At 41.7% G+C, this 27455-nt stretch overlaps 1 protein-coding gene across 1 annotated transcript; it reads left to right on the top strand.

Moving 5' to 3' along the window:
- Positions 1-2510: 2510 nt before the first annotated feature.
- On the top strand, positions 2511-24272 carry kmt2bb (lysine (K)-specific methyltransferase 2Bb). Its single transcript, XM_068758356.1, has 36 exons — positions 2511-2840; positions 4222-4300; positions 4514-8470; positions 8515-8720; positions 8890-8967; positions 9256-9465; positions 9853-10064; positions 10156-10223; positions 10305-10547; positions 10697-10803; positions 11143-11253; positions 11537-11650; positions 11783-11929; positions 12021-12113; positions 12213-12330; positions 12433-12546; positions 12981-13165; positions 13342-13443; positions 13758-13868; positions 14222-14298; positions 14680-14903; positions 14991-15094; positions 15232-15369; positions 15550-15708; positions 15807-15924; positions 16017-16095; positions 16178-16338; positions 16427-16591; positions 16806-19962; positions 20264-20355; positions 20510-20647; positions 20758-21010; positions 21494-21601; positions 22082-22165; positions 23371-23500; positions 23596-24272. The coding sequence occupies exons 1-36, from the start codon at positions 2511-2513 to the stop codon at positions 23869-23871; spliced, it is 12048 nt and encodes a 4015-aa protein (XP_068614457.1). The 3' UTR covers positions 23872-24272.
- The last annotated feature ends 3183 nt before the right edge of the window (positions 24273-27455 follow it).

Raw genomic sequence — 27455 nt, 5'->3', positions numbered from 1 at the left:
AATACACTGCCATTGAAAATTATGCCCACAAAGTGATTCTTTATCATCCAATCATACTTACAATTTTTAATCTGGAGCTGCTCCGTGTAAACTGGTTTAACAAAGGCCTCTTGAAAAAACCAGACAACATTCACCAGCCACAGAAATGGGAGAAATGCAAATCCACCTGGTAAAAATGAGAAAAAAGAAAAAGAAATCACCATTAGTGGTCACTTGAAATCTATTCTCCCTCTCACCAATACGGCAGCATCAGAACAAAGATCCAATCATTTCAAGATACAACTTGTTTAGGCAGGTGTCAATACTTCTTTTACACATCTGGAATTTTCAAATCAAATATGAGAAAGCAAGATATTATAAAAATCATTTTGTATCAATTAATTCTTAAACACCCTCACCTAAATAATACTTTCTGCATAGGCCGAGTTTCTCCTCGTTGGGCAGTCGTTCCAGGTTCATTGTGATTTTTGTTGTTGCCGTCACTACAAAAACATAAACACAAGTAAAATAGGGTGTCGAGTCAGTAACTCCAACACATTAAATTCTAAATAAAAGTTACTGCAACTGATAATGTCAGGACACAGTCGCCAACTGGCCCGAACATAACTTGTGCAAAGTAATCATATAAAAATGGCACACAATCCAAGCAACAAAGTATCTGTTGGTGCTTGCTGGCTTGGTTTGAATTGTCATATGACTCCAAATCACATGACGACGATAACTGCAACATTAACTAGCACCTTGCAATAAGGTTGTTTACACTATCAACCATTAGCACAGTTTACTTTCTTCCATTGCACCTGTCTAACTTTAATTGTTATTTTCTTATATTCTTCCATCATGTATAGTTGCATACTTGTACCGGTGTGTGTATCTGTTCTATTTTTTTGGCAAATCTCTTACTCTATATTCAATATTATTTATGCTCCTTTGACACAGAATTCCTCAGGTTGGACTCAACAAAGTACAATCTATCCAGCCATCTGCGCCGAACGCCTCAGGCTACCATTGCCATTTTGATAGCTTAGCATTCATTAGATTTTTCGGACTGCTGCAAAATTAGAAACTCACATCGGTCTGTAGCTTCTAGACGAAACGGCCTTCTATTTCACTGAACGTTTATAACACTGAACAATAGCCCAATCGCTTACCAGATTTTTTTCAAGACTAAAAATCAAGGGATGGGCTCAAAGCTACCTTACAGGAAGAAAACATTCACACTTCCTACTTCCTACTTCTTCTTCAGAAGCGCATTCTTCTTCTTTGTCCTTCTTCTTTGTTTGTTATAGTAGGCTCATACTACGTTGCGCTACATACTGCCACCTCTCGGACCAAATTGTATGACACTTGTCCTGACGATGTCCTTTCTGTCTGCTTCCCATATTCGTATGTATCTTGTCATATTTATTGTCGGTGTGAAAAAATAATAGAATTCGCTTGAATCTCTAAAAGAGCTTTGCGTTGGTTGTTAGTTGATTATTATATTTTATGCTTCCTGCCTTTGAATAACCCCCCCCCCCCCCCCCCCCCCCATAGCACTTCAGAAGCTTGAAAATAAGTCAAACAAACAAATAAACAAAAACTACTCCTTTACGGTGATGTCTGCACTTATCTATTAATTATCACTCTTTTACTGATTATTTTGCCAGTTTATCCACCATCATTTCGGTTACATGGGTTGAAACTTATTTAACCTAAATCACATGAAAGTGAATTATGTTTGATTCCTGAGGTATATGATTTCCACTTATTCCTCTTCTTTGAATCGTCTCTTTTATTTTTTTTATTATTATTTACCAATGCTTTCCTTTCTGTCCTCTGCCAGACACCCTTAAACAAATAAAATTACAGAATATAAAATTTAATTCAGGACGATTAAGATTCTGTCCTGACAGAACAAGCTGAAAGTGCAGTAGCAGTAGTAGTACCTGTAGTGTCTTATTTGTACGATACACGATCCATTTAATCATATAATCGATACTCACAGAAATATTAGATCAACCCACCATACTGAATTATATGTACTGTATATGTAGAGTTTGTATGAACAGTGCAGAACTACAACACACAAACTGATGCAGGAACAGAACATAATATTATAAGAAGCAAATTAAATTCGATTTTTAAATTAAGTGTTTTTGTGTAGAACAAATGTATTATTTGTATTTCAAGTTTTTTTTATAAACGTGACAAACACTTCACTGTTCATCAACGTAACAAAATGCAGTATTCAGTGATACTTGATGAACACACATTACAGTAAACAACTTTCGAAAGCAAAAATAGATAATATTCTAAATATTTTAATATAAGCAACATACTTTATGTACAAATGTTTGTGGATATATCAACGCTCAATCGCCCCCAGAGGTCAACCCAATCGCTCCTCTTGAGTTTCACCGAAAAAACTCTCTTTCCCGTGTTACATTGCGCCTCCCCCTCCCATCTCGCGCCTTCCCTCTTGTCTCGGCTCAAGCTAGTAGCCGTCGGTCTGTGTTGTTGTTCGAGCAATGATGGCGGCGGCGGGATGCGGATCAGCAACCGCGGCTGCCGTAGGAGGCCAAGGTGGAACCGCTGCGGCCAGAGGTCGTTTCCCCGGTCGGCCTTGGTCGTCCCGCAGTCGTTTGCGCTCCGAGAAGCGATGGCAACTAGGACGATCAGGTTTAGAAGCTGATGATGTGACTAACGGAGGGCCAAGGCCCGCAAACCTGGTTCTCTCGTTAAACGAAGACCAGTCTCACTTGCGCTTACTTGGGATAGAGGCGAGTCATAAGATCATTGGCCAGGCTGGATACAGCTCGAGTGGGAGTGAAGAGGTGAGGTCCAAAACCGACCCAGGAGTTAGTATCTTTATTTCATTTTTCACTTGTGTGATCGTTGAATGTGCAAGAATGAGTGTTGTCCTCAGCAGTGTGAATGGTCGCTGCCTGGGTGAAATGTCAACATCCCTCTGCTAAGCTAGGCTAACGATAACTTTAGCGTCAAGCTTGACAAGCTAACATTGAGTGCTAACAAATGTTAGCATAGTGCAGGTTTCCGTGACATGTAATGAAGAGTCAAAAACCTACACCACTTCCACAAAGCAGTAAATCAGTTTAAGTTGATTAACACTGTTCCCTCTATCGATCTCGGTTTAAAATATTAGAGGAAGAAATATAACTATAACATTTATTAAAAAGCCATTGAGTACAATATTGTGTTTACAGGGCTCGGAAGTAGCGCTATTTCACGGCTGGCCCTTTCGGTGTCGGACCGGAGTAAGGTAGCAGCTAGCTAACTAGAAAGAACACAAAGAGCGGGGGGGACTAGCAACTCTGTGCCCTGCACTGTGGCTAACTGCTAACTGTTCTGCCTTCATACGCTGTCCAGATACAGGAAGAGTTGTCGGCAAAGCTCGTTTGAATAAGACGGCATAAGCATTTTACATGTACTTCGAAGTTGTCTTTATTATTCGTTCCAGCATTCTAGTGTTTCGTAAGAAATTCAGCTCGGTATCTTTTTTTGTGGACAGATTTCGGCTAACTGCTAGCACATGTCACTAAGCACGACATGCTTAAATTGTGGTGCTGAATGAAGTGTGCTAAGGCAAGTTGAAACCTTGAAGTTCACAACTAGTACACATGGAATAGTCATTGTAGTAAAAAATTACATCACAGCTGCGTTAATGTTTTCGCGACATGTGTTGATTATTTTAATGTTGAGTTAGGAGTTTTTACGTTGCGGCAAATGATTTCGATTATATTTTATTACGTATAACGGTTCAATGAAAAGTTTTAAGACCCCCCCCCCCCCCCCAATTTATTTTAGTTTATTACTATTAGTTTAAGCCTTAGAAATATTTATGCAACTCAGATGAGATGATTGAAAATATTTGATCTGAATGACCAGAAATTGGAAGCAATTGTGCATTGTTTATCATTGATATTACTTTTTTTAATTGTTAACTCAATAACCTGTTTTTTACGACATTACCTGGCTGTTTGTCAGATATGCTAAAATACAGGTACATTCTCATGTTTGGATTGTAATAAAAATAATCTTCACGATTGGCTCAAATCAGATTGTTATGATGAACATTTGAAATGTTCAGTGTTCTTATTGCAATTTAGCCCATGCATTAAAAATAAATCCCATGAAGCATAGATTTAGTAAGTGTTTGCACTCATACTTTGGTGGTGTCATTAGTGTTAGTATTAATAACATGTTTTCTCTACTTTTTAGGGAGATGACTTCAGAGGTTTTGAAGTTGAACGAAAAGGCTCCAAAGGAACTGCGTCGTTGCGACAAAAACCCTCCAAAGGTGAAGACAAATATATTACAATGCATGCTGCTTTTGAGGTCTATTATGAACAAAGTAACATGCTATTTTAATTATTATGCAACACAATATAAAAGAGGGATCTTTTTATTACAGTTTTGTGTTTATTAGAGGGAGCTATGGATAGAGAGATAAGTGGATTGATAAATACTTTATTAATCCCCAAAATGTGAATCTATTTGCTTCTTTTTTTAGGTGGTGCTCTCAACATAAAATCTAAACGGCAAAGTGAGAAACTCCTTCTTAAAACAGCAGAAGTGCAGGAAGCTGTTCCCATTCCTGATCTTTTAAAAGATGTTAAATCTTTGGAGGAAATACGCAGCTCATCTCCTGAAGCAAAACCCACAAAGGATTGCAAGAGACGTTTGAAAGGAAGAAGCGCTTTGGGTCGACAGTCCGCCAAGAGTGGTGCTTCGTCAGTAACGCCAAGGATTACAATAAAGTTGGTGGCCAAAAAGAAAATGAAAAGTATGAAGGAGCCTAATAAAGAATCTGCAAAGAAGTTGAAGATGAAAGAAATTCAGGATCAGCCTAAAGCCAAGGACAGTCAAGGCAACCAAATTTCAAATTCTCATGTCAAATTAAAAACCGAGTCAGATGATGATAAGTATGTGGCAAATATAAAAGAAGGTGGGACGGTACCTGCAAGAAGGCGTGGGAGATCTGCCTCAAAGACAACATCAGTGTGTCAGACGAGCACCAAAGGGGTGATTAATGACAAAAAATTGAAGGAGAGAAAATCAGATGAACAAGTTGATGCTGTAGAGGACTGTGGGACAGTGGAGACAAAAACAAATGTAAAAAAAATTAAACGCAAGGAAGCAGGGCAAGTTTTGGAAGTTAATCAACAAGTGGTTCGCAGGAGTAGCAGAGTCAGCATCCCACTCACCACCCCCTCTAAAAGAGTCTCGGGCAGTGGGAAAAATCCCGAAAGCCAAAGTAATGCCATTCTGGTAGAATCAGAGGTTTCTAGAACAGTTGAGGCCAAGTTATTGGTGAGAAGTGACAGAAGAAGGAAAAGCAAGAGACTGAAGAAAGATGTCACAGTGCCAGAAAATGACAGTCCATCATCCACAGAGACCATAGAATCAGGTGACAAGCTGTCGATAAAAAATGAGGAAACCAGGATCCCAAGTCTACAATTAAAAAAGGTCAAAAACCCAAAATATGACACTCAGTCCAGTGGAAAGAAATCTACTCGAAAGAAAAAGGTAAAAAAGTATATCTGGACTCTGGACTTGGGTGAAAGCGAAATTCAGGCAAAATGTTCAGAAAACGCTGTCGAAGTAACAGAAAAGATTCTGAGTGAAGTGGCTCAGTCCACATCTTGTGAAACCAGCGTCAACAAAAGCTCGAAGGGGATGGCTAAAAAATCTAAAGTGGAGAAATCTGGCTCGAAAAGGAGTAAAAGCATGGATAATAATGAGACAGGCTCAAAAAACAAAGCCAATGTGTCATTTGAGCAAAAGTCTACTTTACAGGTGGAAATCGAAGTGGAAAACATAAATGAAATGGTTCCTGGCACAATGGCTCAAATAGATTGTGGGAAAGTTGTTCCACCTCTTCAGATCAAAAAGGTCTCCTCTCCTGGGAAGCATAAGAGCTCAAAGCCTGCCTTTTTAATTCAGCAAATTAGTCCCATGTCTGATAACAAAGACGACGTTCTAATTGGTCTAAGTGAAATAACTGAGTGTAAACCATCATGTTTGGATGCTGAACTGAAAACGCCAAAGCAACTGAGAAGGACATCAAGCTTGGATACACCACGATCAAAATCTGTCAGTCGTAAACCAGCTACCACTCCGAAGCGGAGATTAAGGACGAGGCAGAAGGATACTCTACAGAGCCACATTGAGGATTCTTCTCAGGCTTCACCTGACGCTTCCAGCACAGCTGGGTGTCCTGAAAAGCCTCTTCCAGTTATGACTGAGGAGCCCTCGCAGGTAACCGGCGGAAATTCCTCAAAAGTTCCTGATTATTCCTTAAACGTTGATGGTGATCATCAGTCACTGCCAGGTGAAGTTTCTCCACAGAAGGTGGAGAGAGCGATGGAACTACAGATAGACGAGGTCAAACCATTGACTGTGCCTTCCAAACCTAGAAGATATAGGAACAGTAAATCAAGGAAAAGGAGGGCCATTCAAAGGAAGAAGGCTCTCGTTTCTCCTGAAGCTGATGTGAACGTGGGATCTGTTGTCGACGTGGGATCTGCTGTCGATGTGGGATCTGCTGCCAATGAGGGATCTGCAGAAAACACGGAATCTGCTGTCAAAGAGGGATCTCCAGAAAACACGGAATCTGCTGTGAAGGAGGGATCTTCAGAAAACACGGAATCTGCTGTCAAAGAGGGCTCTTCAGAAAACACGGAATCTGCTGTGAAGGAGGGCTCTTCAGAATACACGGAATCTGCTGTGAAGGAGGGATCTTCAGAATACACGGAATCTGCTGTCAAAGAGGGATCTGCAGAAAACACGGAATCTGCTGTGAAAGAGGGATTTGCAGAAAACACCGAATCTGCTGTGAAAGAGGGATCTGCAGAAAACGCGGAATCTGCTGTCAACGTGGGATCTGCAGAAGACACCGAATCTGCAGACGACATTGCATCTGTAGACAACGCGGGATCGGCAGAGAGCACGGAATCTGCGGTCAGCATGGGATCTTTTTCTTTTGACGCTACTACCACAGGGTCTGTGCTGAATGAAGATCCTCATCTTTTAGAAACTGGAGTTGCTGAGTCAGAAACGAAACGGGATGCCGTGTCAGTGGAAGATCAGTTACGGTTACCAGTAAAAGAGGAAACAGACATTCATTTGATAACTAGTCAACCGACAATATCAGAAAGTCAAGTGCGTGATCCAATCACACAGTGCCTACAGAAGAAATTTCTTAAAAATGTCAAAAAGCGGCGTAAAAGTTTGATTGGGCAGCGTCCGAAACACCGATACAGGGGCAGAGACGGGAAGTTTGCTCCACTGAAATTATCGGCAAAAAGTCAGGAAATGGTAGAAGAGGAAAGTGACATTTCCACCCCACTGGCGACGACCACCGTGATGCCAAGCTCCAAACTTATCGGACTACAGACAAAGTACAGAAGGAGACAGTCATGTCTTCAATTGTTAGGATCTAAAAGGTCAAAGCCACAAGCTACAATGATTTCTAAGCTGATAGAAATAGAGATGGGGCTTGAGAAAGGTCTTTTGAAGCAAGAAGAAACCGATACATTAGTTGATGGGGAACAAGCTCATGCTGTAAATGAGCATCCTGCTAAATCAAAATTTGTGAAAAACATCAAACATTTCATCATGCCTGTTGTAAGTGCCAGGTCCTCACGAGTGATCAAGACGCCACAAAGGTTTATGGATGATGCTGGAATGTCGGTATTGCCTCGAAGAAGCTCTCCAAAGAAGGGTTTACCGCTTGGCTTGCAAATTCGCCCGGGAAAGAGGCGAGACGACGGGATAGGCAGAGCATTATCCCCGATCCTGCCAGTTGATGAGGAGGACATATTGAGTGAAGCTCAACTGGATAATGACCTGTTTTCTACCCAGGACCTAGAGGACAGCATCGATATCGCTGATGGCCTATTTTCTGGTAGAAGTAGTGGTCAAATCGAGACGAAGTCTTCTCTTTTTAAAAATTCTACTTTCAATTGGGATGGGCCAGAAGAGTCAAGTGACGAAGTGTATACACTGGACACACCTCCAGAGACGAAATGCGAGGATCTGCTTTTATCAACCCTGCTTGATAAGCCCACAGGACTAGCTACCGACCTATTGGATCTCCAGAAAAAGAAAGCTTCCCCTACGTTTAAAAAGCACACGGCACATCTGAAGATATTTCAAAGGCTAAAGAAGGCGCACTCGAATCTTCCCAAAAGCAGAATCATAACGGAGCTGGATGGTATGAGTAAACCGCCTCAGCCTCCCGTTGATTTAGCGGAGGGACTCGATGACGAGGCCATGAGCATCAGCCTAAGGCAGAGGAACACAAAGACGGAGAAGTACAAATCCAAGCTGAAGATTGAAGACCTTGATTCTCCTGGAGTGGTGAGAAAAGTTTCCGTGTGCGTTCCGACTATGAACTCCAAGTCGCCTGCGTTTCAGCTCGATAAAGGGGAGCATTTAGCTGGGGAAGACGTCCGGCTTCACTCGGGTAACTATTAATTATTAAGGCTCACCAAATTTGTCAATGCTAAGCTAACATGGGAATGTATGACTCTGTATTCCCAGGAGAGCTTCACTCAGAGCAGAACTTGCGTGCAGGTGATCTGGGATCTGGAGAGAGGGGAGCTTCACAAAGAGGACGTCTCACTGGTGCAAATAAAAGAATGTTGAATCTCCTCAGGAAAGCCAAAGTTCAGCTCATTAAGATTGACCAGCAGAAGCATCTCAAGTCATCTGGGGTATGGGCACCATCACCGCATTGACATATGCTGCCATTTAATATTGTAATAGTTCGTCAGATGTAACGGTGTAATAGCAGCTGCCATAAAAACACACAGTTCTGGCTGATAGAAATGATTTTAGGGGATGTTATTGTCACGTTTATTCTGATGTCTGTTTCTTCTGTAGCTGTTATCTGGCCCTTCTGGCGCCAGGTCTCGAGATGTGACCAAGAGACAAAGGAGAAAGCGGAGGCGTCAGCTTGATGCTGACGTTCCAGACAAGACCGAATCCGCTCAGGGCCATGTAAGGCTAGAAATCAATACCTCCATGATGAATATTGATCCACCTGTAAACCCTGTTTCTGTCACTGGTTTAATCAGCGTTAATTGCTTTCCTCAACCTTTTGCAAGTCAAAACAAAGCAGAAGAAAACCTGTGCTTGGAGTATTGGAATGAAATTTGTGACCATTAATAATACAATTCACCGTGATTCCAGCCCCCTTCCTTCAGTGCATGTTTCCTGATCGGATTTTATAATTGTAATTTTTCTTAGCCACAGCTCATCTCCCCACTGTGCCAGGAGTTCCGCAGAGCAGGAGGTCCACGTATCAAGCACGTATGTCGCGCTGCATCGGTGGTGCTGGGGAAGCCTCGAGCCTTGGTGCTAGATGATATTCCTCGGCTTAGTGCCCTGCCTCTTCATGAAAGAACTGGAATTTCCCCATCAGACGTCACTAAAGGTAAGCGTCAAGAAAGCTTTTTGGTTGTAACTACTGACATGCTTGTAGAATTTTTCAGTAGAAGTGGTGATCATACTAATTTCATCTTCTTAATGCTGGCAGAGGTTACAATTGTAGAGAAATGTAATCATTTATTTTCAGAACAAATGCATCGAATACGAATAATAGGATAAAATGAAAAGGATGATGAATGAATTTGTATAGCATTTGAATCTTTACACACTGACGCTTCAGTAAAACGCGTTCATCAGGCTTTTATTTAGATTTTATTATTGAGATTTTTTTAAACCCAATATTATAAATTCAACCATTTTACAAAAGTCTTCACATTGATTTAAAAATATTTGAATGAGAACTTGACTACTGGATAAATGTTTGTTGATGTTCCAGATGTTGGCTCGCTTTCTGAGTCAGACAGTCCAGGGCTGTCAGATCCGAAGATCACCAAGGTCAAGAAGCCATCCAATTTCATGAAGCGGAAAGGTCTCGGGCCATTTGGCTATCGGTCCCGCAGGTGTGGAGTTTGCAAAGGCTGCAACCACGAGGACGATTGCGGCAGGTGCATCAACTGCCTTGACAAACCAAAGTTTGGGGGTCCCAATACCAAACGGCAGTGTTGCGTGTAAGTTAGCTCACGCTTGTTGTAATTCTTTGTTACATGTGTCACAATGTTGAGAAATGATGAAGGAAATGAATCTATTATGTTTTTTTAGATATAAGAGATGTGACCAAATTGAAGAGAGAAAAGCGCGCAGACTAAGTGGAAGAGCAGCACCCAAAAGTAATTTTTACATTGACTGTTCATGTTGCTCTCTTGCAAACATTCAGAACCTCAGTTGACATGCCTTTTCTTTATTAAAAGGTTCTTTTAAACGACGGCGATCCTCTTTTAGTGGGGGTCATTCCAGTAATGATGAGGGGAATGACGGTCCAGGGGATTCACCATCCGGCCACAGTCCCTCGCTCAGGAAGCAGCCGAAGCGTGTCGTGAAACCTCGCGTCTACTTCGACCTGGTGGATTATGACTCTGATCTAGATGAAAAAGATTTCCAAAGCTCTTTCTCACCATCCAGGAGGAAGGGTGCTGGATCCCGCTTCAGTCAAGGTCAATCCATACTCTTGTGATTTAGTATTGGTATTAATACGTTTATTAGGACCACAAATGTCTTTAAACTTGAGGGTCCTTCATTAGGAATGTATCTAGCCTTGAGCTGTGCCGCTTAAGTTCAGATTTATTTGCTTTCTTGTCTTCAGACTTTGTGCCATTGGATGGATTCCTTGGAGATTTTTCAGATGGTGAAGTAAGGCAGCGAAAGTCCAGTTCGCATCGTGGAACACCTGGTCGACGTAAACCTGAGAAGGTGGGAGATTCAGAGTGACAGTTGTGAAACGTATCTTCCATGTTAAATATGACTTAACCGTAATGCTGTACCATGGGCTGTGCAATTTCCGATTCATTTAAAATGTTTATTTGCTATTTGACAAAATCCAGAAAATGCCAAATCTTTGTCTCCATCGAGCAGAAAGAATAATTGCATGTGAATATTTACTCACATTTGCTTTTCCCTGACTCTGACACCAATGCAGCTCTCTTGTAACACACATACTCATGTACAAGAGTATCCACGGTATCTCTGATCATTTGTAGGTGACAGCAATCACACATTACTGGCTATATTCATTGAATGTTTTTTTCCCAGGGTCCTTTGGAACAGACTCCTCCCAGTGTCCTGGCTGCCCTGGCTCACGGATTTGAACAGAGAGATCTGGAATGTTCTAAACCGACTCACAAAATCAGGGTTGACTTTAAGGTTGGACACTTTTTATAGCATCTCACATACTATATGTAATAATCACACTGAAACTGATGATATGATGTTCAGTGGTGTAAATTTGTAACTTTTGAAGAGCTTTTTTCCCCCCTAGCTTTATATAACTCCAGCTCTGCCCTGAAGATACTTTTTTGAATTGTTTTTGCTGTGCACGTCCCCTTAGCAGTGATTTTTATACTTTTCCTCACTGAGTAAGATTTGGTTCAGGTGATATCCTAATCAGTTTAATAATCTTAAATATCCCCCCTGTCTTTTCTGTTAGGAGGACTGCACTTTGGAGACTGTCTGGAATATGGGTGGTTTAAGTGTATTAACATCTGCACCACTCATGCCACCATATGTATGCTTCCTTTGTGCCAGTAAAGGGCAACATGAGGTAAGTACTAAAAAAATATTTTTCCTGATTTAAATGGTCAGAGTTGATCATTTGACTGACAATGTACTTGCTGTTGTATTGTTTTAAAATGGAACTAATCTAAATAATAATCTTTATAATTTGTGTTCACAGCTGATGTATTGCCAAGTATGCTGTGAGCCTTTCCACCTGTTTTGCCTTCAACCAGCTGAACGCCCCTCTGAGGAAAACAAGGAAAACTGGTGCTGTCGTCGTTGCAAGTTTTGCCATGTGTGTGGTAGGAAAAACAAGCTCTCAAAGGTATAGCTTCCTCAATGGTTTTTTTTTTTTTAATCAATTTTTCTCCTCAGTATAAATGTAGTTTAGTAAACAATTTTCATATCTACCTCAGCCGTTGTTGGAGTGTGAACGATGCCAGAACTGTTATCATGCTTCATGTCTTGGACCCAACTACCCAAAACAAAACAAGAAGAGGAAAGCATGGGTAGGCTCAATGTTCTCAAAAAGCTGTGAAACATGATTATTGTAAGCAGGAGGCTGGAATGGAGTGTTTACCCGCCTTGATTTCATGCTGTCTGTCCAGGTTTGTGTGGCGTGCATCAGGTGTAAAAGTTGTGGTGTCACACCAGGGAAGAGTTTGGACACTGACTGGAACCACGACAAAGGACTCTGTCCGGACTGTTCAAAACTCTCTGAACTGGGTGAAGATCAAATCCTCAGAGCTTTTCTCCGTGCTTTTGGTGTCCGCTCCCATTTAATCAAATGTTGGCTAATCTCTCCTTAACAAATCTTTCTCTCTTAAGGTAACTACTGTCCAATCTGCTTCAAGTGCTATGAGGATAATGACTACGACAGTCAGATGATGCAGTGTGGCACCTGCAACCACTGGGTTCATGCCAAGTGTGAGGATCTGACAGGTGATGTGTTTTATTACATTGTTTTGATGCTGAAAGTAGGAAGTGATGCCATCACTGTTTCCTGTGATGACAGTGGAAGATTTGAGCTTCGTGCCTGTGTCAGTTCTCAGTCATCCAGGTCATGGTAAATCACGAAGAGCAAAAAACAAAGCATCAACTGCATCCCGTTGATTCTTCGTTTTTTTGCTCTTCGTGATTTGAACTTCAGTTTATTTGCATGGCCTAAAACTACACGAAAGAAAAGAATAATGCGATCGAAGGTGGAAAACGCATGGAAGTACTAACCTTTTTTCTTGTTGCTAAATACCCTTCTTCTCTCTGACACACAGTGGTGTAAATGCTTTTGTTGATTGGTGCTATTTTCTTTAAATTGCAGAAAACTTTGATAAAAGCAGTGCATTTCATTAAACTGAATTTCTATGCTGCTGTTTCAGATGAACTGTATGAGATCCTGTCCAGTTTACCTGAGAGTGTGGTGTATTCATGCCGGCCATGCAGCGTGACCCAGCCCAGCGCCTGGAGAGAGCTGCTCTATATTGAGCTCAGGGCTGGGGTGGAAAAGGTGCTGGCTTGCTTGCTCTCTTCCACTCTCACCCAGCACCTTGTTGCCTGCTCACAGGTAGACACTCAACCTTTTTTTGATTTAATCAAATGTACTGTGAAAAAATAAGACTCCATGTGAAGTGTTTTAGTTTTTCTGTTAGCGTGGTTGAAAAATATTTTATTTGCTGCCGTTAGTCGAATGTGTTACGTTTCACTTTTCTCAGTGTATTTAATACGCTCTTTCTCCTGCAGTGTGAGAAGATTGTTGATGCTGACAGTGGAGTTGAAGGGCGGCCGGCCTGTGACCTCCGAGCTGTTGGCAAGAAGTTTGACAAAGGCCTTTATACCACATTGGTGAGCTGTCAGCCTCTTGTTCTTTATCGAAATAACCATTGTGTGATTATGGAGGGGGGGAATGGCATTATGGGAACAGTGTTTCAAATCTTAGTACCGGTAACTACAGATTTGTAAGAATAATATCCACTCAATCATGTCACTCATTAATTATTAAAAGGACTTTTAAGAATATGCATAATCCCTTCTGCCATTGTAACGTGGTGTTGATTGTGGTTAATGTTTGGAATGTCTCATCATGGTTACCGGTATGGAGTAGGAGGGGGGGCTATAAGGGATTTAACATTTCACTTTTGCTTTTTTTTTCTTGATAGAAAATGTTCCATGAAGACGTCGTTCAGGTGATAAGAAAGAGGCTTGAGCACGAGGAGGATCTTCCAGAGGAGCAGAGACCCACTGCCCTGGCACGCTCTTACTATTTAAAGGTGATGACCAACACGGCAGTGCAAGAATTCTTTACAATCGTCTGTGAACACTTTAGTTTTGTGCCCTCTCATGAAACAGGTTGGAAGGGGAGCTCGGACCTCTCCTCAAAATCCAATGACTCGAATTCAGTCAAATTTAGCAAAGGCTTTCTTGGTTATCTAAAGATGTGCATGGCATCGTTTTCTTCATGATGCCTGCGATAACATTTAAACTTGTGTGATCTTCATGTTATTCTGGTGTGATAGAGGTTATGGTCTGTATTGAATTTTTCCAGCATTAGAGAGTATTGTTTATCAAGTTTCATAGTAGTTGAGCTGAGTGAGCATTTAATGAAATGCTATCTTCTGTCTAGCTCCTCGAGGAGGTATTTAATTGGTTTAACAGCCAAGATCCAAAAGTGTGGAGCCCTTGTACCAAAGATTTGCCGAGGTGAGTGAATGCGTCTCTTTACTTGTCTGCATGGAAGTGGACATTGCTTTTAAAAATGCTTTGCATGCACTTTAATGTTGTAAACGCAATAAACTCTACAGATGGCCAATCATCACGATTGTACTGGATGAGCAGTGGATCACAATATTCACGGTTCATTTTGTATCTTGTCTTGAGTCATTCTTCAGGTCAATATAAAATAATTAGAGGTCAATAAATAAGAGTCTTACTTTGAATTACCAATCAACAGTTCTGTTACTCTACTAGTGTACTGTGCTTGCTCACATGCACACAAGATACAAACGCTGTTATATTTTTCCATAGCATGAAAATAAACCTTAATTTGTTGACTTTCTTACTACTGAATTCTTTCTTAATTAGGGGGATGTTGTCCAATGCTGTGCAACCTCCTACGACGGAGCATGTTTATGCCCAGTGGCAGAAGAGGGAGGGGCTCTCGGCCATGGTGCCACTTGGACTCCTGCAGGAGGACAATGGACAAGCCTTCAACATAAAGGAAGAAGAGACAGTTGCTCTGATGTCCGGGGAGCCAACAAGTCTGAATCACTTTAAAGCTAGCAGGTCTATTGGGCCCAAAGGTAATAGTTTTAAAAAGATCGTGACAAAGATAGTGAGACTGTCTGTTTTTTATTTCTGCACTGTGTAATGTTTTTTTGTGTGCATCTATTTAGGGAAAAGGGACTGGCTTTCAAAAGCAGATTTAGACACAGGATGGTCAAACGATGATTTGAGACAGTGCTCTTTGTGCCAAAAATATGGAGACCTCAAGCCGAATGTAAGTAATGCATTTAACATTCACTGAACATGGTAAAGAACTATCTACCCGAGGATACTGCTTGATACTACTGGGCATAAATCATTAGCTGAAGACTCGACATGATTCACAAATTCCTTTGTGTTGTCGTCACGTAGGAAGCGGGCAGGTTGCTGTACTTGGGCCAGAATGAATGGGCGCATGTTAACTGCTGTCTGTGGTCAGCTGAGGTGTTTGAAGAAGACAATGGTTCTTTGCTTCATGTACACAGTGCTGTCACAAGGGGCCGTTTGATGGTTAGTGGATTAATCTATCTTACAAATTGATCTTCGTAGTTGTTTAATAATGTATATTCCTATACACGATTGCTGCCTGAAGCCTAAATACCTTGATATTTGCAAGTGCGACAATAAAGCTTTTAAAAAGCGATTTCTTTATTTCATGCGCTGCTTCCGTCTCCCCCGTCCCTGCGTTAGCGGTGTGAGCGCTGCAACAGGTCAGGTGCCACGGTGGGCTGCTGCTTGACATCTTGTCAAAGCAACTATCACTTCATGTGTGCCCGCTTCCGTCACTGCGTGTTCCAGGACGATAAGAAGGTCTATTGCTACAAACACCGACATCTCATCAGTGGCACGGTAAATTCTGCTCTTCAGCTTATCGCTTGCAATATCAGTTCAAAGGTTTGGAATTTGATTCTTGGAGTTACTATCTTTTCTTTTACTTTGTTGGACAGATGATAAGCGGTCAACAATTCGAAGTAAGCCGAAGGGTTTATGTGGATTTCGAAGGAATCAGCCTCCGTAGAAAGTTCTTGACTGGACTGGAACCAGAATTAATCAATGTGATGATTGGTAAACATCTCTCTTGTAGCTGGACTTCATTTCCTCTCTTGCATTTTCTAATATGGAACTAATTATTGGTATCATCACTGTCACTAATACAGGTTCGTTACTGATAGAAAGTCTAGGTGTGCTGACGGAACTTTCATCTATCAAAGGAAAACTGTGTCCTGTGGGTTTTCAGTAAGTTGTCTTTAATCTTTTCAAAAAAAAAAAAACGGCAAATGGAACTACCGCTGTTAAAACTTTTATTTCCCTTCCTCAGGTGTTCTCGTTGGTACTGGAGTACAGTTGATCCATTACGTCTGTGCAAGTACAGATGTACAGTCCGGGAGGTGCGTCCTGTTGTCACCGAGAAGCCTGTTGAGGATATGCCCGACAACGGAGACAATCACACCATTGCTCACAGCCCCTGTCGTCTACTTGGTGTGTATTTAATTGCTCTAAAACTACAGTGCCTAACAAAACAAGTTACTGTAAGTAACTTTCATAAATTGTTCTGGTGAATCTTTAGCATCTGAACCAGAGACTGACGTAACAGAGCCCCAACTCCTAACAGAGGAACTCGTTGTCCCAGGACCGCCGCTTAAGTCAGATCATGGGGCAAGGCCAAAGATTCCCAGCTACTCTTTAACTAGAAGACCAGCTGGAGGATTGTCTCGACCTCTTCCATCCCCAGGTAAAATATAAATTCATAACATGTCTGTGCAGGTTTGAGGTAAACCAAAAAGTGCAAAAAGAAGCCTCTTGGATGCGAGGTGAAACATCTTCAAACAAATTTAAGTCCGGATAAATTCATAATGTCTTTTTATTGTATTTAACTTCAGTAACAAAACACATTTATATATTTAAAAGAACAATTTTAAAAATATAACTTTTTTGTTTTTTCTTAGGACTGACCCAAATAAAACCGCGCCACATACTAACAATCGGTGATCTGGACGAGACGCGCCGGGTTCGTCGCCACACACCACACTCACAGACAACAGGCCCCCGCAATCATGTGTCCCCCCCTCCTCTTGGCCCTCTGACTGGACCAATCACTCTTCGTGCTGCAAAGTCTTCCCTTCCAACCTCGCCACTATTCCCACAAGGTGCTGCGGACAACCTGATCAATTCTCAATCATCCCGCTCAACTGGAGGTAGAGGTGCTTCCTTAGTCCGATGCCCTGGGAAATCAGTACCCCACTGCGCCTCATCCTTCTTTCCTCAGTCCAGTTGGCAGGACAGCGCAGGCGGCTTTTCCTCTCAAAATCTGTCTTTGTCTTCACCGCTACCGCATTTACCGAGAACTCGCCTGTCATTCGATCTGAACCAATCGGACTCGGTCGAGGTGCCTCACAACTTCTTAGCTTCGCCAGAGCCTGAAGATATCTCACCGACAAATGGCACATCACCTCAGGGAGACTTGGACCAGCAGAAGGATGAGAAAGAATTTTCCTACAGCTCATTCCACAAGGATCCCAGCGTTGTTGTCGGCCAAGAGATGAGGGCGGAGTTGGAGATTGAGGAGACGCTCCTGAATGAAGGTGTGGCCATGAACTGTGAGGGCCAAATAGTAGTGGAAGGCGACGATCAGGAGGAATTTTGGGGACGAGCCCAAGAGGTGCACAAGAGGAAGCCTCTTGTTGCCAACTTGCCCCGGTCTGCAGCCTCAGCCAGGGATGATTTAGATAACACGTCCTCCGATGATGACATGGAGCACTATTTCGACTTCTCACGTACAATAGTCAGTTGTCCTGGATCAAAAGATCATTCTAGATCTCCCTCCTCGCCTTCTTCCAGGCCTGTGGCTCAGCTGGATGGTGTAGATGACGGTGCGGAGAGTGATGCAAGTATAGTGACCAAAAATGATGTGCAAAAACCTGCGGGTTCTGGTCAGGCTCAAGTACAACCCAAAAAGTTAAATACAAATATCCATGAATTAGAAATCGTGAAGGGCACACAGACTGTTCAATATCTTTGCTCTGAAGTGTCATCCAATGATAAGCTCATTGATCCATCGACGGGTGCCGTCTCAGTTGCCAGCAAAAGACCTACAGAGGCGCCTCTTGATCCACCTAAATCCTGTGACGCAAGTCATTCAAGTGAAGACAATGTAGGATTTGCTTCTCCAAACTATTCCAGAAAATCTGTACTCAAAGAGCAAAGTCCTGCCTCTCTTGTAGTAAATCAGGAAATGGTGCTTCCTGCCCCAGTTCGTGATGCTGTCCCTTCCTTACTCACAAACGTGCCTGAGGCCTCATATTCAGAGGACTTATTCCACGGTTCTACTGTAGGATTTACAGCTGGAGCACCTCTGGTTCTTGAAACGTGTAACATCAGTCAACACTTACCTGACTTGGTTCATTTTGAAGGAGGCACACTGCTTGAGACCCAGCAGCCTGAAGCTTGTAAACCCATGAGCTCAGAGCCTAATGGCAACAACCTTGTATCGTCAAATGAGGGTTCTACTGTGTCACTGAGCGACGTGATGGCCAAATCAAAGGAGGCCTCCGCTGCTAATTCTGATGCTCGCAGTCAAGGTAGTCTGCTGGATCTCCTTCAGCCCTCCCCTTTGATGTCTACCATGCTACAAAACCCTTCTCAAGGCCTTGGCGATCCCCTGCAGATGTGTTCGTCTTTACGAGGTTTCAGTCATCTCCCTCTAACAAGTATCACATTTCAGCCAGTGACATCCTCACCAGAGTCGTCGGCCATCCCTGGCATGGAGCCTTTGTCCTCTAAATTGACTGCCCTCGGTGCCGTCAAAGACGGGACACAAGTGCAGATCAATGTTTCCCCACAAATTGATGCCTTATCAGCGACATTGGGTACTTGTTCCCCAGCAGGAACTTGTGGAACTGTTCCTTTACCCATGTTCTCAACACAAACACAGCCAATAGTCTCAACAGCTGTTACCATCATTTCTTCCTCTGCATCGGTATTATCTCTTTCTGGACTGTCGACTCAGTGCTCAGTTGCTCAAACGCCTGCCCAAACCACCTCGACCCCGCTGATCTTAAATGGTTACAGCTCTCCATCTGCTCAGAAGGACGCGACATTGGGTCACACAATTTCCATCAACTATTCTGCACCCAGGCAAGCTCTAGAACCGCAGCAGCCAGTGGCTGCCCAGGCTTTACCTGGACATGCCATTCTAACTGTGAAGGAGGTGGGAGGTCCAAATGTGGATCCAACTCCACACGTCCTGCTGGTGAACCGCCTCGGCCAGATCTTTGTAAAGAACCCAGAAAGTAACACTTTCCAGTTGCCCACTCCTAACTCTCCCTCTTACAACTGCGTCACTCAGATTGCCAGCCTGTTGCAAAGCAACGCGCTCTCAGCTACGCTAGCAGCAGCTGGTAATTTGACTGCTCCACCAGCTGTAGCCAACATAGCAACAGCAGCTCCATCAGCTCCACCCAATGTTCCGAATCCAACCACAATTACGCAGCTGCTGACTCACAATAACAACGGCGCAGTGGCTTCTGTAAACAAGAAGCCAAGAAAGAGTACAAAAACGTCCAAAGATGAAAGTATTCCAGAGTCCAAAAAGTCCAAGAAAAAGGAGTCGAGCGCATCCAAAAAATCGAAGCCCTCAGCGCAGCCTCCTTTGCCAGCTGAGAATCCTCCAATGACCCCTGCAGAAAGTGCTCAAGCAATTATCAATCAAGCAATGGCGAGTAACTACACGCCCAAATGGAGCGGCCTTCAAACACTAAGTCCTACATCACTGGTTTTGCCACCGGGCCTTCTGATTGAACCAGACGCTTCCGCGGTGCCTCGCTCTCCATCGCCAACCCCAACACCAGTTCCCCCGCCCCGCCCACGCACCCATGTCCGCATGAAGAGAGTATCTTCTCTTTCTGACCGCAATGTCACAAAGAAATCCAAAGTTGACTTCCTACAACCAGAGCCCATCATCAAGGACGAGGAGTGGCACAGACCTACCCTTCCAAGTGTCCCCAGCCGGGCTTCGGGTGTCCGCATCAAGACACCAACAGTAAAAGGAGTACTGAATCTGGACGAGTTAAAGGAGGAGCACATAGACGATTCTTACAGCTCTGGGTAAGATTTTGCGCATCTTAAATTAGCTGCAGCTAACAATTTTCTATATCAATAAACTGTCAAAATAAAGCAACAGTCTGTTGATCGGAGAAGCCTGAAAAACATAAACAATTATCCTGTTATTATAAACTTAGAAATTACTAATATGTCAGTCGATTAGTCATTAGATCTGTAATATTAGTGTCAGGGTAATGTATGGGTAAACTTATTGATCTGGAAAAAGTATTTCAGCAGCGCCTGCTACACATTGAGGGCTTTTCATTACAAGGGAGTGTTTGACAAACTGTCTTCTCTTCCTCAGACCAGAGCCCGGGGATTTAATGTCTCGTTGCGAACAACATGCTTGGGAGCCAGTGGGCCACAGCAACCTGACTGACTGGAATAAGTACTCGGGTAATTTTGAGTTTTACTGCCTAAAAGAAATGTTTCTTTCTGTGAAATTAAACTTTTGTCCTCTGTGCTCTTTGACTTTGCTTCCTCACTTTGTTGTGGCCACAACCTTAAATAATAGTGCAAAAGACTGAAAGCATGGATTGTGTTGTATTAGGTGCTGCTTCTACCTCTGACGACGAACCATCGCCTTCAGATAAGGATGAGGATTATCCAACCAACAAAGATCAGCCACACCTAACGTTTCAAATAACCAGCGATGATGGTTTCAGTGTCGAGGCAGACAACATTGAGGGTACGGCATGCCGCTGAGGGAAAATTACAATTTTCATGATGCTTATTCTGTAGCCGTTTCTGACAAGTTGTATTGACTGTCTGTTATGTGATTCTCAACTACTCCTTCAGTGGCTTGGAAGGCAGTAATAGATGGGGTGCAGGAGGCACGAGCTATTGCAAGGCTGAGACCTCTGTCCTTTCAGCGAATGACTGGAACCAAAATGCTGGGCCTGGTCCATGATACAGTGATGTTCTTGCTCGAGCAACTTCTAGGAGCCCATCGCTGTCAACGGCATATCTTCCGTTTCTTCAAACAGTACAGCCAGGAGGACGACCTTCCCGTGAATCCCAGCGGCTGTGCCCGCTCTGAACTGTACCTCAGGTATGTAGGGCTGTTACTGTGTCTTTATTATCTCACAGCAACAAAACTTTAACTTCAGAATGTGGCTAACATTTCAGTTTTGCTGGTGATTAATAGTTAACTTGTCTCTGCTCGGGACAGTCTGTTTAGTCACATCATTCATACCTTACTAATCTATTACTCATTTTTATAATATTTGGTGGGAGTAAAGGGGGATGGGCGAGGAGATATAACCCATTAAATCGTGGAATTACAGCCAAATAAATTGGAGCATCCAAGTTTTTTAAATAATTTCCCTAAATATTGCAAGATTGTATATTTATTTTCACAATATTTTCAATAGATAAAATCATCAAACATAAATCAATCAATTTTAACCAAACTGTTGAGCGAGTTAGGTCGAGGGATAAGAATAGCTGAATTGACATTTGTAGTGTTGGGTAAGTTGATTGACGCATCCATACATGTCTAGACCTAATGTGATTTGTCTTTTCCTCTTTACAGAAAGTCCACATTTGACATCTTCAATTTCCTGGCCTCTCAGCACAGACAGCTTCCTGACATTGGGCCTTATGATGATGAGGAAGATGAGGTTCTTTTGAAGTCCACAAGGTCAGTCATTTTTCTAGTGATACAATCTTTCAGAAATGGCTTTTTGTTTCATTAGAAAAAAATAGTGGCAGAGATGAAGATGCTGAGGTTCTCCTTGGGAGTGAACAGGTTGGGTAGGATTAGAAATGAGACAATAAGAGGGACAGTGAAGGTCAGACGTTTTGGAGATAATGTCAGAGAGGACAGACTTAGATGGTTTGGACATGTCCAGAGGAGAGACAGGGACTATATCGGGAGAAGGATGCTGAGGATGGAGCTGCCAGGGAACAGAGCTAGAGGACGACCCAGGAGGAGATACATGGACGTAGTGAGGGAGGACATGAGAGTGTCTGGTGTTGGGGAGGACGATGCAAAGGACAGGGTGAAGTGGAGAATGTTAATTTGCTTTGGGGACCACTCATGGGACAAGCAGAAAGTAGAAGATGTTTGTTTAAAAATGGCTGCATGTTTTCTGGAATAATTGTGTTGTCTTCCTCTTAGGCGGGCCACCAGTTTGGAGCTGCCCATGGCCATGCGCTTCAGACATTTGGAACGGACATCCAAGGAGGCTGTCGGCGTGTACAGGTCAGCCTACATTCGCAAAATCTATTCTTACTTCAAACATATTTAAAACATTTATTGGAAAAACAACTGCGGATCAAGAATGCTGAATTTTGAACAAACACTTTATGACGGTTTTGCTCAAAATGACCCAAACAAGGAGTTTTAAGCTTTGTCTTTCTGAATCTCCATGGTTACATCAAAATGTTTTCCTGTTGATATTCATGCCACATATTTGGATACTAATTTTTCAAAATCACTTACAAAAGGAAAGGAATATTTGTATCAATTCTCAGTAAACTGAATAGAAAAGAAACTCAGTAAAAGACGTTTTGAGTAAACCCTTTTTATTTAAGCACTAGGCGAGTTTAAACCCGAGTCTATGTTGGCAGCCGATGACACGTGACATTAGTCATGCTGTTGACGTTTCTAGTGAGTCATTACTCGTGACCTCTGAGTAGCATCTGTTGAAATGGACCTGTGTAGCTGTACCGCCATCTGGAGGTATAGTCCGGTTAAATTTAGCAGATTCACTCTTCGATTATATTAAGATTGGTGGCAGTTTATTTCAAATCTGCAAACTCCTGCAAGAATTGATAATTGACTTTCTGGGTACCATCCAGAAATGTGTCACAATAATAGCTCAGAAGATTGTTAGGTGACAAAAATTGCTTAATAAATACATGTAAACAAAGAATGTCTAAGTAGGCTGTGCAGTGACCGAGGATCAAATAACATGACTCTTAACTGTAGGGAGAGCAGACCTTGCCACTGTATCACTATCTCATCATCCTTGTTTGCAACCAATCCAACTAATCGGTACAATGAGTCAGTACTGTTACAGATAAACGAGGTGATGCTAATTGGATGTATTTACTACGGGCATTCTCACAGGTGAGCATTTTAGCATGGCAACAACAGATGACCCAGAGCTAATTCTTTTTATTTTTTATTTTTTACAGGTATATCAAAAATTAAACCCGCTCGTTACCATATCAGTGGTATTGTGTTTGTTGGACTGGTAGATCATTATTATTAGTACCGATAGTAGTTTCTCCTTTTTCCTACCATTGTTTGACAATATGTCTGAAGTTATTACGAGACATAAAGGAGCCCACTGTAAATTCACATCTGATTCAAGCCTGCGCTCTTTCGTACTCCGTGATGGGGTTGACACGGCATCCGAGCTCCCAAATGACCAGTTCTGACGCTCGTCTTATCTGCTGCAGGTCTGCCATCCATGGACGTGGCCTTTTCTGTAAGAGGAACATTGAATCGGGGGAGATGGTTGTAGAATACGCAGGCATTGTCATTCGCTCAGTGCTCACCGACAAAAGGGAGAAGTTCTATGATGGCAAGGTGAGGCTGCCGTCTGATTGGTTTCATAATAATCAATTATCACCAGTGATTTGGTGATTTATCAGTAGCTTGCATTTTGCTCTTTTTCTTTGCAGGGCATTGGCTGTTACATGTTCCGCATAGATGACTTCGATGTGGTGGATGCAACAATGCATGGTAACGCTGCGAGATTCATCAACCATTCCTGCGAGCCCAACTGCTACTCGAGAGTAATCAATGTCGAAGGCCGGAAGCACATTGTCATCTTCGCACTTCGGAAGATCTACCGAGGAGAGGAACTCACCTATGACTACAAGTTCCCCATTGAAGACGCCAGGAACAAACTTGGCTGCAACTGTGGGGCCCGACGCTGCCGTCGTTTCCTCAACTGAGGCATCCGTCATCCAAACAGGAGAGGGGACGCGCTTTGGTAGCAAGCCTTAAATCGAGACGGCACTGGATTGGGTTTGGGGAGGCCAGGGCCGCTGTGCACAACAGGGGAATTAGCCACTATGAGACCGTTCCACAATATTTGGCGTTTGAGAGAAAGCCCTCTCAGAAAGTGAATTAACGTTTAAAAGGTTTTCTCCTGATACATGTACAAAAAGTACTTCTGTCTGTGGAGGAGGTGGTTTTGCTTTTCCTGACAACATAAAGTTTAACCAGATTTTTGAAACATAGGGCGTTCCTGAGTTAGTATGGATGACATGTCTTTAATTCACACACACCAAGCCTTATCTGTTTTCTGTTTGAATTATTTTTCTTTAGTGGGGAGGAATGTGCTCAAAAGTGCACTTGTATTCATGAGCGCTCCCCCCCCCCCCCCCCCCCCCCCGTGATTAGAACAGCCCCGTTCATGTAGAGGTCAAATCTGTCCTTGAGCCATACATTCACCCAAACTTTTACTTGTCTTTTATTTTCCATTTACACTTCTTACTTTAATAATTGATATTTTAAGACTCATTTGTTATCATGACTAGTAGAACACACATGGTGCTAAGCTTTCAGAGGTCTGCAAAGTTTAGTTGGACCTAAGTTGTCCTGCAAATCAGGAATTGTTTAACTGTATATTCGCCATTCTGAGACCATTTATCTTTAATTTATGCACTCTAGCTCTACTCTAATTTTCATTGTAAGGTGTCTGCTAAATTCTTCATCCTTTAAACCATTGGTCCGCAATTTTTCATCTTTCATCTTTCATCTTTCATCTTGTCATTAAAATAGGTTATTGTAACGTAACCGTTTCAGTCAATAACAATATCATTTTTATAAAGACAGAAATTTGTCTTTATGACACTTTTTTTTTGTTTTTTCTGTCCTGCCTACGTAGCAAACACTACCCAAGCCAAAAGTGAAATGTGGTGAATATCAGTTTAAACAATATATATTTTATTACTAATGGCAGATGCTCATTACCAAATGCAATAAGACTTTGCTGCTGTACAGTTTTACACAAGCAACCATCAAGCATTCAAATTATCTTAATCTTTGTGAAACCTTCTAGAGCTTACTTCTTGGCGTGAAGCATCGCCACTGACTGTCTTTAGATTTGGCTCCTGCCTCCGGCTTGTGAGAACAGAGCAGGAAGCATTCAGTCTCAATTGCAGCTAGAGTATTCAGCACCTTTAAATAATGTTAACGTTCTTGCTCGTTGTTCAGCGCTGTCGTTCACGAGGCTAATCTAATTCACACACTGTTCAAATTTGTAGTTGTATTTATTCTTGTTGAGATTTATATTTTTATTGGTAAAAGATCATGCTGTGGATTAATAGGGCCAGTATAGCGTTGTAGAAGCCCCCCCCACCCCACCCACCCACTTTATCTTTGTTTTTATTTTTGTTTACAGATGTCCTTTGTTTCACTAATTTACTTGAATCATCTTTCGGGGGCATTTGGGTCTCGTATTCAATTATTTTTGACAAAAATTGCTCCAATGTAGATATTTTTAAAGAATAATTTTTACTTTTCTTTTTGTTTTGTTTGTGATGACAGATTACTGTCGATCTTAAAATCAGCCACAGCAGTTACGTGAGCACTGTTTGCCTCCCCAAACCCTCTTTCTCTTCAAATTTGCTAGAGCAAATCTCTTCATTTTTTGCAGTGATCTTAATCCACATTTTTTTTTCTTGCATGTCCAATCACTGGGATGGAGCCCAGGTTAACTTGTGTCAATCCAACTAGCTGACAACAAGCGCAGAGTCACTCCCAACTCCTTGCAAGGATTCTACCTCAGCTGTTAACACAGATGTTTGGGAATACTGATGCAAAAAGAGAGGATGATAATTTAAGTGTCGATTGGTTTTAATGTCCTGCAGTGCTGGTGTGTATGTGCGTTTGTGGATGCTTCTGTCATCGCGTGTGTGTGTGTGTCTGTTTGCAATGAAGGACGCAAAGCACTAGTTAAAACCTTAAGTTATCAAGACCATCTCTCCCAGAATCTGTTAAGAAAGCTGTATGTTATATATACACACATGTATGAATATATATATATAAATATATATAAATATATATTTATATATATATAGATATATATAGTAGGGGTATTTTAAAGTAAGTGTAAAAGACATACAGATGAGGAAATAAGTGATCTTTAAATTTACGTCTTTGTTACCATGTATAAATAAACCTTGAGTTTGTAAATATTTGTATACATATTTCTAAACCTGTTTAATTTTTCTATGCACTTTTTTTTATTTATAATGTTATTTGCTTAATAAAGATGTTAAGATGTTTGAACAGTTGCGTCTTTCTTTTATTGAATCAATTTTTTGTTTGATTGCATAAAAATAAACACATTTTTCTCCATAGGAGGGCACGGGGGACAGTTCATCTCTGGGTTTCCAAAAATGGAACAGACAAGGGTGGGGGGGGGGTGATCCACTGTATGCCGCCAGAATAAATCACTAAATAGGGGTACAGATTTTGTATGATGACATTATTGATGATTTTGCATCAAGTAAAGCCAGAAAGGTTAGGTTTCATAGTTTTAGCTTGTGTTTTCTGTTCTTAGTGCGGTAGTGTAGATTGTCTTTAGTGTGCTTTTACATGTGATATTCAGAATATTTATTCTATATTGTATTTGTATATTCTGAATATTTTATATTATAGTATCTCTGTGCTTGTTATTTTTTTATATGATCGTATATGTTTGTTTTGCCACTTTTAAGTATATAGATTCTCATGTGTTATTCAAATGTAATGAAGGATTTGAATGAATGAATGTAAGATTCATAACCTGTGCACAAACATGTCCATTGATCAAAATCATTCCTTAATGTCGTTAAGTTCTAAATTCAGTCTTTTATTAACTTTTTATTTATACAATACATGGGATTTTGCAATTAATTTTACAAGCATCGCCGAGGCTCAAGGTCGGCTGCGACAGCTAATGATGGTGAAACTCCCACACTCCTCTGTCTGCTTTTGCTTGGTGAGAGTGATCCACAAAAATGTCACTTTATAAGGATAAAATTGACATGTAGATTTTACTACTACTACTCGTGTCCTTTGCTTCGTCCTCGCCAACACCAGCCACTCACTTACATTTTAACCAAGGTTAATTAAGGTATCACAATATTTATAGATCCAAAATTTCCATACAGATTCTGAAAATTGGCTGTTCTAGTACTATAAATACCATTATTAATATTTGTAAAAAAAAAAAAAGGGTTATGCAATCTGCAAATCCCATTTTTACAGTGTTTCTCCTCATGATGGTGCTATAGATCTATATCATATTATCTCTATCATGTTTCATTGGACATTAGTGCTGTTCTGTAGTTTTTAATATGAAATGATTGCAGCATATACCCTTAAAAATGTGCCTCTGATTACTGAACTTCAAAACAGTTGTACGTGTTGGTAAAAGATCTCTGCTTTTCAAACATGATCCAGGAAGAGATACACAAGCTAAAAGGTACTTTATAACTTTTCTATTGAAGAAAGAGGTGTCTTTCTGTCTGTCTCTCTGGCTGAC

The sequence above is a fragment of the Brachionichthys hirsutus genome, chromosome 3 (genome assembly GCF_040956055.1).
Source record: "Brachionichthys hirsutus isolate HB-005 chromosome 3, CSIRO-AGI_Bhir_v1, whole genome shotgun sequence".
Lineage (NCBI taxonomy): Eukaryota > Metazoa > Chordata > Actinopteri > Lophiiformes > Brachionichthyidae > Brachionichthys > Brachionichthys hirsutus.
This window is presented reverse-complemented; position numbering and strand designations above follow the sequence as displayed.

Coding starts and splice junctions, on each gene's coding strand:
- kmt2bb (XM_068758356.1), top strand. CDS start 2,511: ATGATGGCGGCGGCGGGATGCGGATCAGCAACCGCGGCTGCCGTAGGA. Junction 9,466..9,852: donor AGCGTCAAGAAAGCTTTTTG/GTTGTAACTACT, acceptor TCGCTTTCTGAG/TCAGACAGTCCAGGGCTGTC. Junction 14,299..14,679: donor TGTACCAAAGATTTGCCGAG/GTGAGTGAATGC, acceptor TTTCTTAATTAG/GGGGATGTTGTCCAATGCTG.